We start from the raw sequence: 12333 nt of genomic DNA, 5'->3' as shown, positions 1-12333 counted from the left end.
TGAACAAGTTGTGTAACATTCTGAAATTTTAAATAGGCCTTCACCATAATTCATTGCCAGCTTTGATTTTTTTGATTTTATAAACCTCACCAAAGTAAATCTTATAACGTAGTGATCAGATTATGTTTGAAACAGCTAACCCTAAAGGAAAAAGAGTTTCAGCATCTTAAATCACATCGTTTTTGGTTGGGTATTCTCATTGGATTAAATTAATGCAGTTAGAAGTGACGAGAGTGATGTGACAAGCCACAAAGACAGAGTGTGGTACCACTGGCAGGGTGCATGCCACCTGCATTAACTGTATTAAAGTTTAAGGCCATGATGAATTGTTAATCCTTTCACTGGAGGCAGTGGATTAGCCAACAGTAAGTGCTCTCCTTCTCTCTACTGTGTGTCTCAGTCAGTTCCTTCGCTCTACTGTGTGTCTCAGTCAGTTCCTTCTCTCTACTGTGTGTCTCAGTCAGTTCCTTCTCTCTACTGTGTGTCTCAGTCAGTTCCTTCTCTCTACTGTGTGTCTCAGTCAGTTCCTTCTCTCTACTGTGTGTCTCAGTCAGTTCCTTCTCTCTACTGTGTGTCTCAGTCAGTTCCTTCTCTCTACTGTGTGTCTCAGTCAGTTCCTTCTCTCTACTGTGTGTCTCAGTCAGTTCCTTCTCTCTACTGTGTGTCTCAGTCAGTTCCTTCTCTCTAATGTGTGTCTCAGTCAGTTCCTTCTCTCTACTGTGTGTCTCAGTCAGTTCCTTCTCTCTACTGTGTGTCTCAGTCAGTTCCTTCTCTCTACTGTGTGTCTCAGTCAGTTCCTTCTCTCTACTGTGTAACAACCACTAGATGGGCATTGCATTAAGAGACAGAAATGTGCCAAAAGAGTCCTTCCACTAAAGGCTAATATTTTTCTTTGGACCATTCTCTGTGGGTTTGATACATGTACTGTTTCTCCAAGACACCACTTGGAACTGAAATACCATTATTAAACTGGCATTTGAATGTAGATGCTCGTTTAAATGGCAGCTTTGTGAATGTATACAAAGGGAATTGATTAGTTAGTGACAACATGAAGGTAGCAGTCAACGCTTGCAGCCCTTGCATCAATGCTCACATCAACACCATTAGTCATAAAAGCCCTCTTAACACTCAATCAGAACACATTCAATGCAAAGAATTGTTCAGACATGGAAAATACAACTTGTACCTCCAGTAGGTAATTAAGAGGCTATTCTCATTGACAAACATTTAAGGAGAGGCAGCGTGACAAGATTTCAATTGACATAGTATGTACATCAGTGGAGGCTGCTGAGGGGAGGATGGCTCATAGTAATGCCTGGAATGGAGTATATGGAATGGTGTCAAACATGTGGTTTATACTATTTCATTGACTCCATTCCAGCCATTACTCCTCCCCTCAACAGCCTCCACTGATGTACATAAACTTTTCAATGTAGGTTACAGCCTTACTTTTCGTTGTGGCTGGCAATGTGACGTTCTTGTTCTGCAGCTCCAAATTTACCATAAATATTAGTATCACAGCAGCCACTGGTACTGGCTAGCCAGTAAGCTTGCAGGCTATTCAACAATTCAAGCAACTTTTCCTCTAGAACATATTAGCTAGCTACATTCTTGAATAATGCAGCTAAACCATAGTACACTCTTGAGTAAATGCAGCAATTCACAAGCATGTGAATTGTGGGTTCATTTTTTAGTTTGTACACGCATTAGCTAAATGTAGTTTGCAAGACAATAAAACAGCTAGCTATCAATGCTAGCTAGTAACGTTAGCATATCAAACATGAATGTTTACCCCTCTCATACGAGTATAAAACTACAGTTTCAGCGTATTAAAGTTACCATAGAACAAACCGCCCACTGGGCACAAACTGGTTGAATCACCATTGTTTCAACGTCATTTGTCAACATATTGTGACGTTGAATCAACGTAAACTGTTTTGAGGGTGAAATTTCAACCACAGGATTATGTCATCATGGTAATCAAATATAAACAGAAAAAACCTTGCATAAAATATGTTTAATTTGTTTAGTTTGTTCGATATATCCACTAACAGAAAAAAACAACAGGCAGGGCAGCCCCTCCACCTGGAGAATTGATCTATCTACAGCTACCCTTTTGTCTCCCATCCAAGGTTTTAACCAAGCCCTGCTTATCTATTTGTCACTGACTATTACCAATGTGCCATCGTGAGAATGATTGTTGAAAGAGCTCCACTTAAAAACTACTAGGTTGCTATCAAAGTCATTCCAAAGGGAAGGTTTAACAGAGCAAATTAAATGGGACCATACTTTATCACATACAGCGACTCCGGAAAGTATTCAGACCCCTTTACTTTTTCCATTTTTTTTACACCTTATTCTAAAATGGATTAAATAAATACAAATCCTCAGCAATCTGCACACAATGCCCCATAATGACAAAGCAAAAACAGGTTTTTAGACATTTTTGCAAATGTGTTAAAAATGAAAACAGAAATACTTATTTAACATAAGTATTCAGATCCTCTGCTATGAGACTTGAAATTGAGCTCAGGTGCATCTTGTTTCTATTGATCATCCAATCTGCAAATTGATTGGAGTCCACCTTTGGTAAACTCAATTGATTGGACATGATTTGGAAAGGCACACACCTGTCTATATAAGGTCTCACAGTTGACAGTGCATGTCAGAACAAAAAACAAGCTATGAGGTGGAAAGAATTCTTGACAACCAAACACAATTCAGTATCACTTTTGAAATAAATAAAATAGCCTATTAACTTGTTAACAAATGATATGCTGGATTCACATTTCCAACTCAACCAAAAATACAAATTAAAAAATGGGATTAAGCCAGTGGCTCAGATGCATCTAACCAAGCAGTAGATATTTATCTCATTTAAAAGTTGATATTTGGTTGTGTTCTCAACCAAACACAATTCAATACTCATTTTGTAATATATTAAATAGCCTAAAGTTATCTAACAAACTAATGTAACATTCAACTTTGGAATTAGTAACACATCTACAGTGCCTTGCGAAAGTATTCGGCCCCCTTGAACTTTGCGAACTTTTGCCACATTTCAGGCTTCAAACATAAAGATATAAAACTGTATTTTTTTGTGAAGAATCAACAACAAGTGGGACACAATCATGAAGTGGAACGACATTTATTGGATATTTCAAACTTTTTTAACAAATCAAAAACTGAAAAATTGGGCGTGCAAAATTATTCAGCCCCCTTAAGTTAATACTTTGTAGCGCCACCTTTTGCTGCGATTACAGCTGTAAGTCGCTTGGGGTATGTCTCTATCAGTTTTGCACATCGAGAGACTGACATTTTTCCCATTCCTCCTTGCAAAACAGCTCGAGCTCAGTGAGGTTGGATGGAGAGCATTTGTGAACAGCAGTTTTCAGTTCTTTCCATAGATTCTCGATTGGATTCAGGTCTGGACTTTGACTTGGCCATTCTAAAACCTGGATATGTTTATTTTTGAACCATTCCATTGTAGATTCTGCTTTATGTTTTGGATCATTGTCTTGTTGGAAGACAAATCTCCGTCCCAGTCTCAGGTCTTTTGCAGACTCCATCAGGTTTTCTTCCAGAATGGTCCTGTATTTGGCTCCATCCATCTTCCCATCAATTTGAACCATCTTCCCTGTCCCTGCTGAAGAAAAGCAGGCGCAAACCATGATGCTGCCACCACCATGTTTGACAGTGGGTATGGTGTGGTCAGGGTGATGGGCTGTGTTGCTTTTACGCCAAACATAACGTTTTGCATTGTTGCCAAAAAGTTCAATTTTGGTTTCATCTGACCAGAGCACCTTCTTCCACATGTTTGGTGTGTCTCCCAGGTGGCTTGTGGCAAACTTTAAACAACACTTTTTATGGATATCTTTAAGAAATGGCTTTCTTCTTGCCACTTTTCCATAAAGGCCAGATTTGTGCAATATACGACTGATTGTTGTCCTATGGACAGAGTCTCCCACCTCAGCTGTAGATCTCTGCAGTTCATCCAGAGTGATCATGGGCCTCTTGGCTGCATCTCTGATCAGTCTTCTCCTTGTATGAGCTGAAAGTTTAGAGGGACGGCCAGGTCTTGGTAGATTTGCAGTGGTCTGATACTCCTTCCATTTCAATATTATCGCTTGCACAGTGTTCCTTGGGATGTTTAAAGCTTGGGAAATCTTTTTGTATCCAAATCCGGCTTTAAACTACTTCACAACAGTATCTCAGACCTGCCTGGTGTGTTCCTTGTTCTTCATGATGCTCTCTGCGCTTTTAATGGACCTCTGAGACTATCACAGTGCAGGTGCATTTATACGGAGACTTGATTACACACAGGTGGATTGTATTTATCATCATTAGTCATTTAGGTCAACATTGGATCATTCAGAGATCCTCACTGAACTTCTGGAGAGAGTTTGCTGCACTGAAAGTAAAGGGGCTGAATAATTTTGCACGCCCAATTTTTCAGTTTTTGATTTGTTAAAAAAGTTTTAAATATCCAATAAATGTCGTTCCACTTCATGATTGTGTCCCACTTGTTGTTGATTCTTCACAAAAAAATACAGTTTTATATCTTTATGTTTGAAGCCTGAAATGTGGCAAAAGGTCGCAACGTTCAAGGGGGCCAAATACTTTCGCAAGGCACTGTATGGCCATATTTTGAGGTTACTCTAACTATACACTTCTTCTTATGTTATTACTGTATATAAAGCGTGAATGTTCAAGATAGGTCATCACAGGTCAGTAGAGATCTTCACAATTGCTGTTAAATTCTGTGCAGCATCTCGAACTGCATTGATCACTTTTACCATGTACTTTTAATGTAATCTCAACTGCAATCCAGGTCATTTGCATCTGTCATTAGACAAAGTGCAGCAATAACAGATTAATCTGATATATAAATAAACAAAATATCTGACATTGTATTCCCATGAACTTTAGTGTGCTTTTAAAGGGATACTTCAGGATTTTGGCAATTAAGCCCTTTATCTACTTCCCCCCCCTGAGTCAGATGAACTAGTAGATACAGTTTTTATGTCTCTGCGTGCAGTTTGAAGGGAGTCACTAACTAGCGCAATTGCTAACTATCGTTAGCGCAATGACTGAAAGTGCATGGTAGCTGTTAGCATGCTAGTAGATACCATAGACTTCCAGTCATTGCGTTAATATGCTAGATAGCATTAGCTCACGAAACTACCTCCAACTTCCTTCATACTGGATGCAGAGACATAAAAATGGTATCCATGAGGTCATCTGACTCAGGAGAAGTAGATAAAGGGATTCATTGCCAAAATCTCAAAGTATCCCTTTAAATGGTTGAAAGCGCAGTTAGACATTTGGGTGCCAACTAAACCAAAAACCAGACATTGTTTTTCCATTGGAATTTGGTTGTGCTTTTAGATGGTTGAAAGCATAGTGAAAACACATTGGAAATTCAACTAACTTTTGTCTGCCTTTAAAGTGGATATCCAAGCATAGGGTGGCTCACAATTGGCCTGGCGTCGTCCGGTTTTGGCCGGGGTAGGCCGTCATTGTAAATAAGAATTCATTCTTAACTGACTTGCCTAGTTAAATAAAGGTAAACAATATACTGCAGGTTGTAATCTTATTGATCAACTTCTCTACCAAATATTACCCAATTATCCATGTTGAAATGACGTGGTGTGCCAAGTGGCCAGGCTTCATTTTATCAATATCATGGAAGTCATTATATGAGGTAAACGCAAAATTGCGACTGACAACTTTGATAATTCCCTGGTGAGTTGGTTAGCTTCTTGCTGCACACTTCTTTCCTGGATGGTGGCCCAGAGCAGCCAAGGGGTGACAAATGCCATTGAGGTTTCCTTTCTTAAAGCTTTGTTGACAATATCAGAATGTAACTGTAAGCTGTTACTGCAATTTCAGGTGAAAAATCAATTAAAACTAGTCTCAAATATCCTGAAAATGGCCGTACATTTCAGCTGTTTCAAAAGCATTGCTCTGCTACTAGTATTTATATTGTATGAATGTTGGGCAATTCTGTTTACACTACCCTGCTTAGACCTAACAAGACCTATTGAATAGTGTGACCCTGAGGAGACGCTGTGGGTTTAGCACAGTAGAATAGCCTTTCTTTTGCATACTCAAGAGCCACTACATTCTGAGAAGAAAATATCATGTGCTGGGAGTGCTCAAATTGGTGTACAAGGTGGTCTTTGAAAAGGGGAGTCTGTGGACCTAGTCACTATGTCTTATGTTTATAATTTTCTAGAAGCTTTCATTTGTATAAGCTGTATCTGAATGTATAAGGGTATAGGGTACTGAATGAGCCACTGTGTCCCCTTGCAGACACTCTGCCTTATGGAGCCCACTGTTCCTTTGAGCCTGGGTCCTGTGGCTGGTCAGCGTCCAGTGAGCTGTCCTCTTGGAGGAGGGTCAGTGGGGAGGAACTGGAACACAGTAAAGACATGCTGGGGACAGCTTTGCAAAACACCCAAGGTAAATGGTGCAAAACACACCAGGTCACTCAAAGGGTACCAGTCCTTAAATGGCTGGCTAACCTTTTATTTGAAGGGGGTATACATGGCACCTTTATCAGGCTAGACATAAATAGAGGTTGGGTATTGCATTGTGCTGTATAAAGTATCAATTTTACTCTAGACTGGTCCTCATCCTTTAAATTGAGTATTGTTTTCAGAACATTGGGAATCGAATGGTTTAGTACAGTGTCGTGTCTTTGGCTATGCCGGATTAAGTGATATGACATGCTATTCTATAAAATAATTTCTCCGTAATTGATATTACCTGTTTGAGCTAATCATGTAAATGTAATTTACAGAGTCGGGCACCACAAAATAATATTTATAGAGCTGTTATCTTCCGAATAAACTCTTAAAGACCGAGTAATATTTTACATCAATAGCAGTCAATATCATCTGAAAGTTGTAAATTCTTGGTTATCTGCACAAACCCTGGCTAACAAGTTGAACCAGCAATACAAAATTGGGTTTAATTATTTATTTACTAAATACCTAACTAATCACACAGAATTACACATACACATACACATAATTAAATCATAACTTGATTACAAATTACGTATTAAAGGAAAACGTCCCTAGCAGGCGAAACAGATATGACAACTTGTTACACAAAAGAAAAGGGGCTGGGTTTGAGTGAAAGAGCGGGAAGACTGAGGAACAAAGGGCGAAAGCTGTGCTATCGTAAATACAGTATCTTATGCATTCTAAATTACCGCCCATTTGGAAAAGGAAAATGCAATAAATATTTACTCTGAGTTGCGCTTCGGTAGGTTGGTGGTAGATGGAAGGCCGTGTTGCCCAACCGAGTCCTTTGAAGAATGTCTCTGGTTGTCAATTGTGATAGACGGGATACTCTGTCTGTTCCTTCCTAACCCTCGTTTGCAGCGGCTGTTGCTAACTCAACGGCTAGGAGGTATCACTTCCGTAGTGAATAAGAGTTCAAAGTTCATACCATTCGCAACCAAAGCTCACGCTGATGTTGGCTTCGTTCTGTAGTTATTATCTGAACCATTCTGACATCGGACCGTCATCCTCACGTCCTTGGAACAGGAGGTTATATTGTCATCAAGGCTTTATATAGGAAGGGAGAGGAGGGCGTGTTTGAAAAGTTTTATAACCCATGTCCCTTTACAGGGGCGGGCTACTGATTGAGCAGAGCCCTACCTTATGAAAACCCAAATCTCACATTTTAGAAGCTAAAATCACATTTCATCCCATCACAAATAATTTCATATTCAAACATTTAAATTGAACAACAATTCCATGTGAATCCAATAACTCTGATGTGTAGACTTTCCACTGTAGAGTTTGCCATCTTGTCATTGATGAGAATGTCTCAGATGACAACCGAACTGACATCATATTCATTAAGTACCACCGCATATGTTAAATTGGTCGGATTACCAGAATATTGTTCATTTCCCCCCACCTTCTGATGTTCCCAGAATCTCTATGTTAACCAAGGGTTTGCAAATGTAACATCAGTAGGGTAGAGAGAGGAAAAAGGGGGGAAGAGGTATTTATGACTGTCATAAACCTACCCCCAGGCCAACGTCATGACAAAGTATTTCCCAAACTCGATCCTGGGGAACCCAAGGGGTGCACATTTAGTTTTTTGCCCGTAGCACTACAAAGATGATTCAAATAACCAACTCATCAGTAAACTTTGATTATTTAAATCAGCTGTCTAGTGTTAGGGCAAAACCCAAAACTTGCACCCCTTGGGGTACCTCAGAACCGAGTTTGGCAAACACTGGCTTAGTCAGTCAAGTTCCACTGCTTTTCCCCTCTATTCAGGGAATGATTAGACCTGGTACACCAGGTGGGTGCAATTAATTATTAGGAAGAATAGAGAACCAGCAGGCTCCAGACCTCGTTGTCACGTTGGTATAAAGGTTTTGGGAGACAGGCGCAGGAATGCGTAATAGCTTTTTAAATTATACTCAAATGACAGCGTGCCGTGTAAAGGCACGGTGGCGAAGACCAAACAAACACTATATAAAACACAGGGTTGAAACCAAAACAAAAGAGGGAGGAGTACCTCAAATAATAACACACGCGCACAATGATTAACACACGGGACGAGAGCCGTAATCATCTGCGCAATCCACAATGACACGAAAGCCAAAACAGACAGCACAGGTGCTCACACGAACCAACGGACATTGTAACAATAATCAGCAGGACACTGGTAAACCAAGGGCACACTTATTCAATTACTAATCAGTGGGAATAGGGGACAGGTGTGTGTAATAAAAGTACTGGAGGGATCCGTGACACTCGTAGGGTAAGAGTTGAATAGTCCTGCCAGCAGGCTCCAGACCTCATAGGGTAAGAGTTGAATACTCCTGCCAGCAGGCTCCAGACCTTGCAGGGTAAATGTTGAATACTCCTGCCAGCAGGCTTCAGACCTCGTAGGGTAAGTGTTGAATACTCCTGCCAGCAGGCTCCAGACCTCATAGGGTAAGAGTTGAATAGTCCTGCCAGCAGGCTCCAGACCTCATAGGGTAAGAGTTGAATACTCCTGCCAGCAGGCTCCAGACCTCATGTTGAATACTCCTGCCAGCAGGCTTCAGACCTCGTAGGGTAAGTGTTGAATACTCCTGCCAGCAGGCTCCAGACCTCATAGTGTAAGAGTTGAATACTCCTGCCAGCAGGCTCCAGACCTTGCAGGGTAAATGTTGAATACTCCTGCCAGCAGGCTCCAGACCTCGTAGGGTAAGTGTTGAATACTCCTGCCAGCAGGCTCCAGACCTCATAGGGTAAGAGTTGAATACTCCTGCCAGCAGGCTCCAGACCTCGTAGGGTAAGAGTTGAATACTCCTGCCAGCAGGCTCCAGACCTCGTAGGGTAAATGTTGAATACTCCTGCCAGCAGGCTCCAGACCTCGTAGGGTAAGTGTTGAATACTCCTGCCAGCAGGCTCCAGTAAGAGTTGAATACTCCTGCTCCAGCAGGCTCTAGACCTCGTAGGGTAAGAGTTGAATACTCCTGCCAGCAGGCTCCAGACCTCATAGGGTAAGAGTTGAATACTCCTGCCAGCAGGCTCCAGACCTCGTAGGGTAAGAGTAGAATACTCCTGACAGCAGGCTCTAGACCTCGTAGGGTAAGTGTTGAATACTCCTGCCAGCAGGCTCCAGACCTCGTAGGGTAAGTGTTGAATACTCCTGCCCTATGGGGTTATCACTGAATATATTTGAATAACATCCTTTGGAAAGTTTGTAGATGATTTACAGTCAGTTATAATACTTGAATACGTTCTATCTAGCCCAGCATGATGTGGTGTGAGGTAAAACGTGCCATGTTTCTGCAGAATTGATTTCCTGTCACTGACTTCTGCATTTCAGTTTATAGCTCCAATTGGTTTCATTCCAAATTGACAAGCACTGCACCAAGGCAATATATATTGTTTTGCAGATGAGGACTGAAAGGCTGTTCTCTTCAGAGCTCTATCAGTCATGCCTTTTTGAGTGGTGCAAAATTATGTCAGTGTTCACTCCCCTCAGTGTTGCGGTTATTGTCTCCCCCCAAGGGCACTTCCTGTTCCTGGCGGTGAGAGGGAACAGTTCCAGTATTAAAGCGTCTGTCCGAAGTTCCTCATTCCCCCGACCGGTCTCTACCATAGCCTGTCAGGTGAGAAAAATAGACATATCTTTCCACCAATGGCTTCCTTGCAATCTCCCCTACTAACTGCATGCTCACTGATGACTCACGGATGAGTTCTCACTAAGGAAGTTTTAGAAACACCCTCAAAGATACCAGAATCTCACAACCGTAGCCAAGTCTTACATTTTTTTTGTAATTAGTCAGGTGGTCACAGCGGGTCTATCATAACAAAGAGCAGTCCTCTAGTACCACACACAGAATATTAAACATCACAATTAAGTCATATTCAAGTCTTCAAATAGTATGTCATGAAATTCACCGTAACGTCTATTCTCGATGTCTCTGTCTGCAGTTGCATTTCTCCCTGTATCTCTATGGGGAGTTTAATGGCACCGTGCTGCTGTCGCTAGAGGATAACAGTACTGTTGCATCCCCGTTGGTGTGGGAGAGGTCTGGACAGTGGAAAGACAACTGGCAGGACATCACTCTGCAGCTACCTGCCCTCCTCAATGGGTACAGTGCCATCATTTACTGCTAAATTACTGACCAGAAGTGTCAAACATACAGCACATAAAAGCTCAAAGTTCGTTTCTTGAGTGATTGTAGTTCAGTAATAAATGATGACTGTGTTAGTACAAAAATATATTTTTGTAGTATACTGTATAGGAAATGCGTAGGCTGATGTGTGAAAGAATTTAAGGTACTTTTTGGTACTAAAACTAATATGAAAATAATGCCACTCTGTGTTTCCCTCCATTCATGTTGATGTGTGTTTACCCAGGTTCCACCTCAAGGTGAAGGCTCTGTGGGGACCAGGCTCCAATGCTGACATCGCCCTCGATGACATCGCCCTGGGGGCAGCATGCTTTGACACAGGTAGCCCTCCATGTAACACAATCTGTACACAAAACAAAGGCAGCTCTCATTATAGATACTGTAGCATACTGTGTGGCTCGAGTACAGTGGGCAACCATTTGGAGGGCTCCTAGCACGTGATTGAATAATCTCTCAAACAAACAGTGAAAGAGTAAAACTCCCTAAATCTCCCTAAGTCTTAAGATTACATACTGATTGAGAGGGACCTCTTTCATAAAGATATAGCTAGTAAAGAGTAGGTGTACCTAATGTTTTCTAACACTTTTTTACATTTGTTTTTTTCTACTGGTACCGGGGGACCTTCAGACGAGCAACCGACATGTGTGTGTTCGTGAGAGTCGCACCTTTCCAAATTGTTCGTAGGGCAAATTCAGACGCTACAGATGATTTTGTGAGAAGACCGATTTTCGGGATGTCTCATGGTCTGACAAACACCGCTCCAGCTCTGTCACCTTTCACCACAGATGTCTCATTTTCCAGCTCTGTCACCTTTCACCACAGATGTCTCATGGTCTGACAAACACCGCTCCAGCTCTGTCACCTTTCACCACAGATGTCTCATGGTCTGACAAACACCGCTCCAGCTCTGTCACCTTTCACCACAGATGTCTCATGGTCTGACAAACACCGCTCCAGCTCTGTCACCTTTCACCCCAGATGTGAAAGTGCGACATCGGCGGATGCAGTGGATTGAGACGCATCCAATGCAAAAAACAACAACATAAATCTCGAGTTTAAACTGCCACATTTTGATGGGGATTTTTTGTTATGCTAATTAGATTTACACAGGGGGCGCGGACATCGACTCTAGGGGGTTAAAGGCCAACTGGATGTTGGCTATAAGCTCATATTGCCAATATCACTGAAGTGTAGCATTCACCTGAGGGATGCCATGAAGTTTGGATAGGAGCAGCTGAATACAGTCCAAAGCATGTGTGTCTAGTTCTAGGAAGGACATTCAGTGGAGAGAAATGCCCTATTAGAACTACTGATGCATCCCCATGAAGTTGCAAATGAGACCTTTTATCAAATCCAATAATATTTTATTGGCCACATTCACATGTTTAGCACATGTTTAGCAGTGTAGCTAAATGCTTGTGTTTCTAACTCCAACAGTGCAGTAATACTAACAGTTCACAACAATACACACAATACACACAAACCTAAAAGTAAAATAATGGAATTAAGGAATATATAATGAGCAATGTCAGAGTGGCATAGTCTGAAATACAGTAGAATAGAATCCAGTACACACATATGAAATGAGTAAAGCAAAAATATGTAAACATTATTAAAGTGACTAGTGTTCCATTATTAAAGTGGCCAGTGATTTCAAAGTCTAT

The 12333-nt window shown here is 41.3% G+C and overlaps 1 protein-coding gene across 1 annotated transcript in view; it reads left to right on the top strand.

Annotated features, from left to right (window-relative positions):
- ltk (leukocyte receptor tyrosine kinase) overlaps positions 1–12333 on the top strand; it is a 76108-nt gene that overhangs the window by 38586 nt on the left and 25189 nt on the right. The window contains 4 exon segments of the mRNA XM_064954043.1: positions 6316–6465; positions 10041–10141; positions 10467–10627; positions 10896–10990. Coding sequence (XP_064810115.1) covers positions 6316–6465; positions 10041–10141; positions 10467–10627; positions 10896–10990 — 507 coding nt within the window.

Source organism: Oncorhynchus masou, chromosome 32, assembly GCF_036934945.1.
Source record: "Oncorhynchus masou masou isolate Uvic2021 chromosome 32, UVic_Omas_1.1, whole genome shotgun sequence".
Classification (NCBI taxonomy): Eukaryota; Metazoa; Chordata; class Actinopteri; order Salmoniformes; family Salmonidae; genus Oncorhynchus; species Oncorhynchus masou.
The sequence above is the reverse complement of the archived record's forward strand: the minus strand, read 5'-3'. Positions and strand labels throughout refer to the sequence as shown.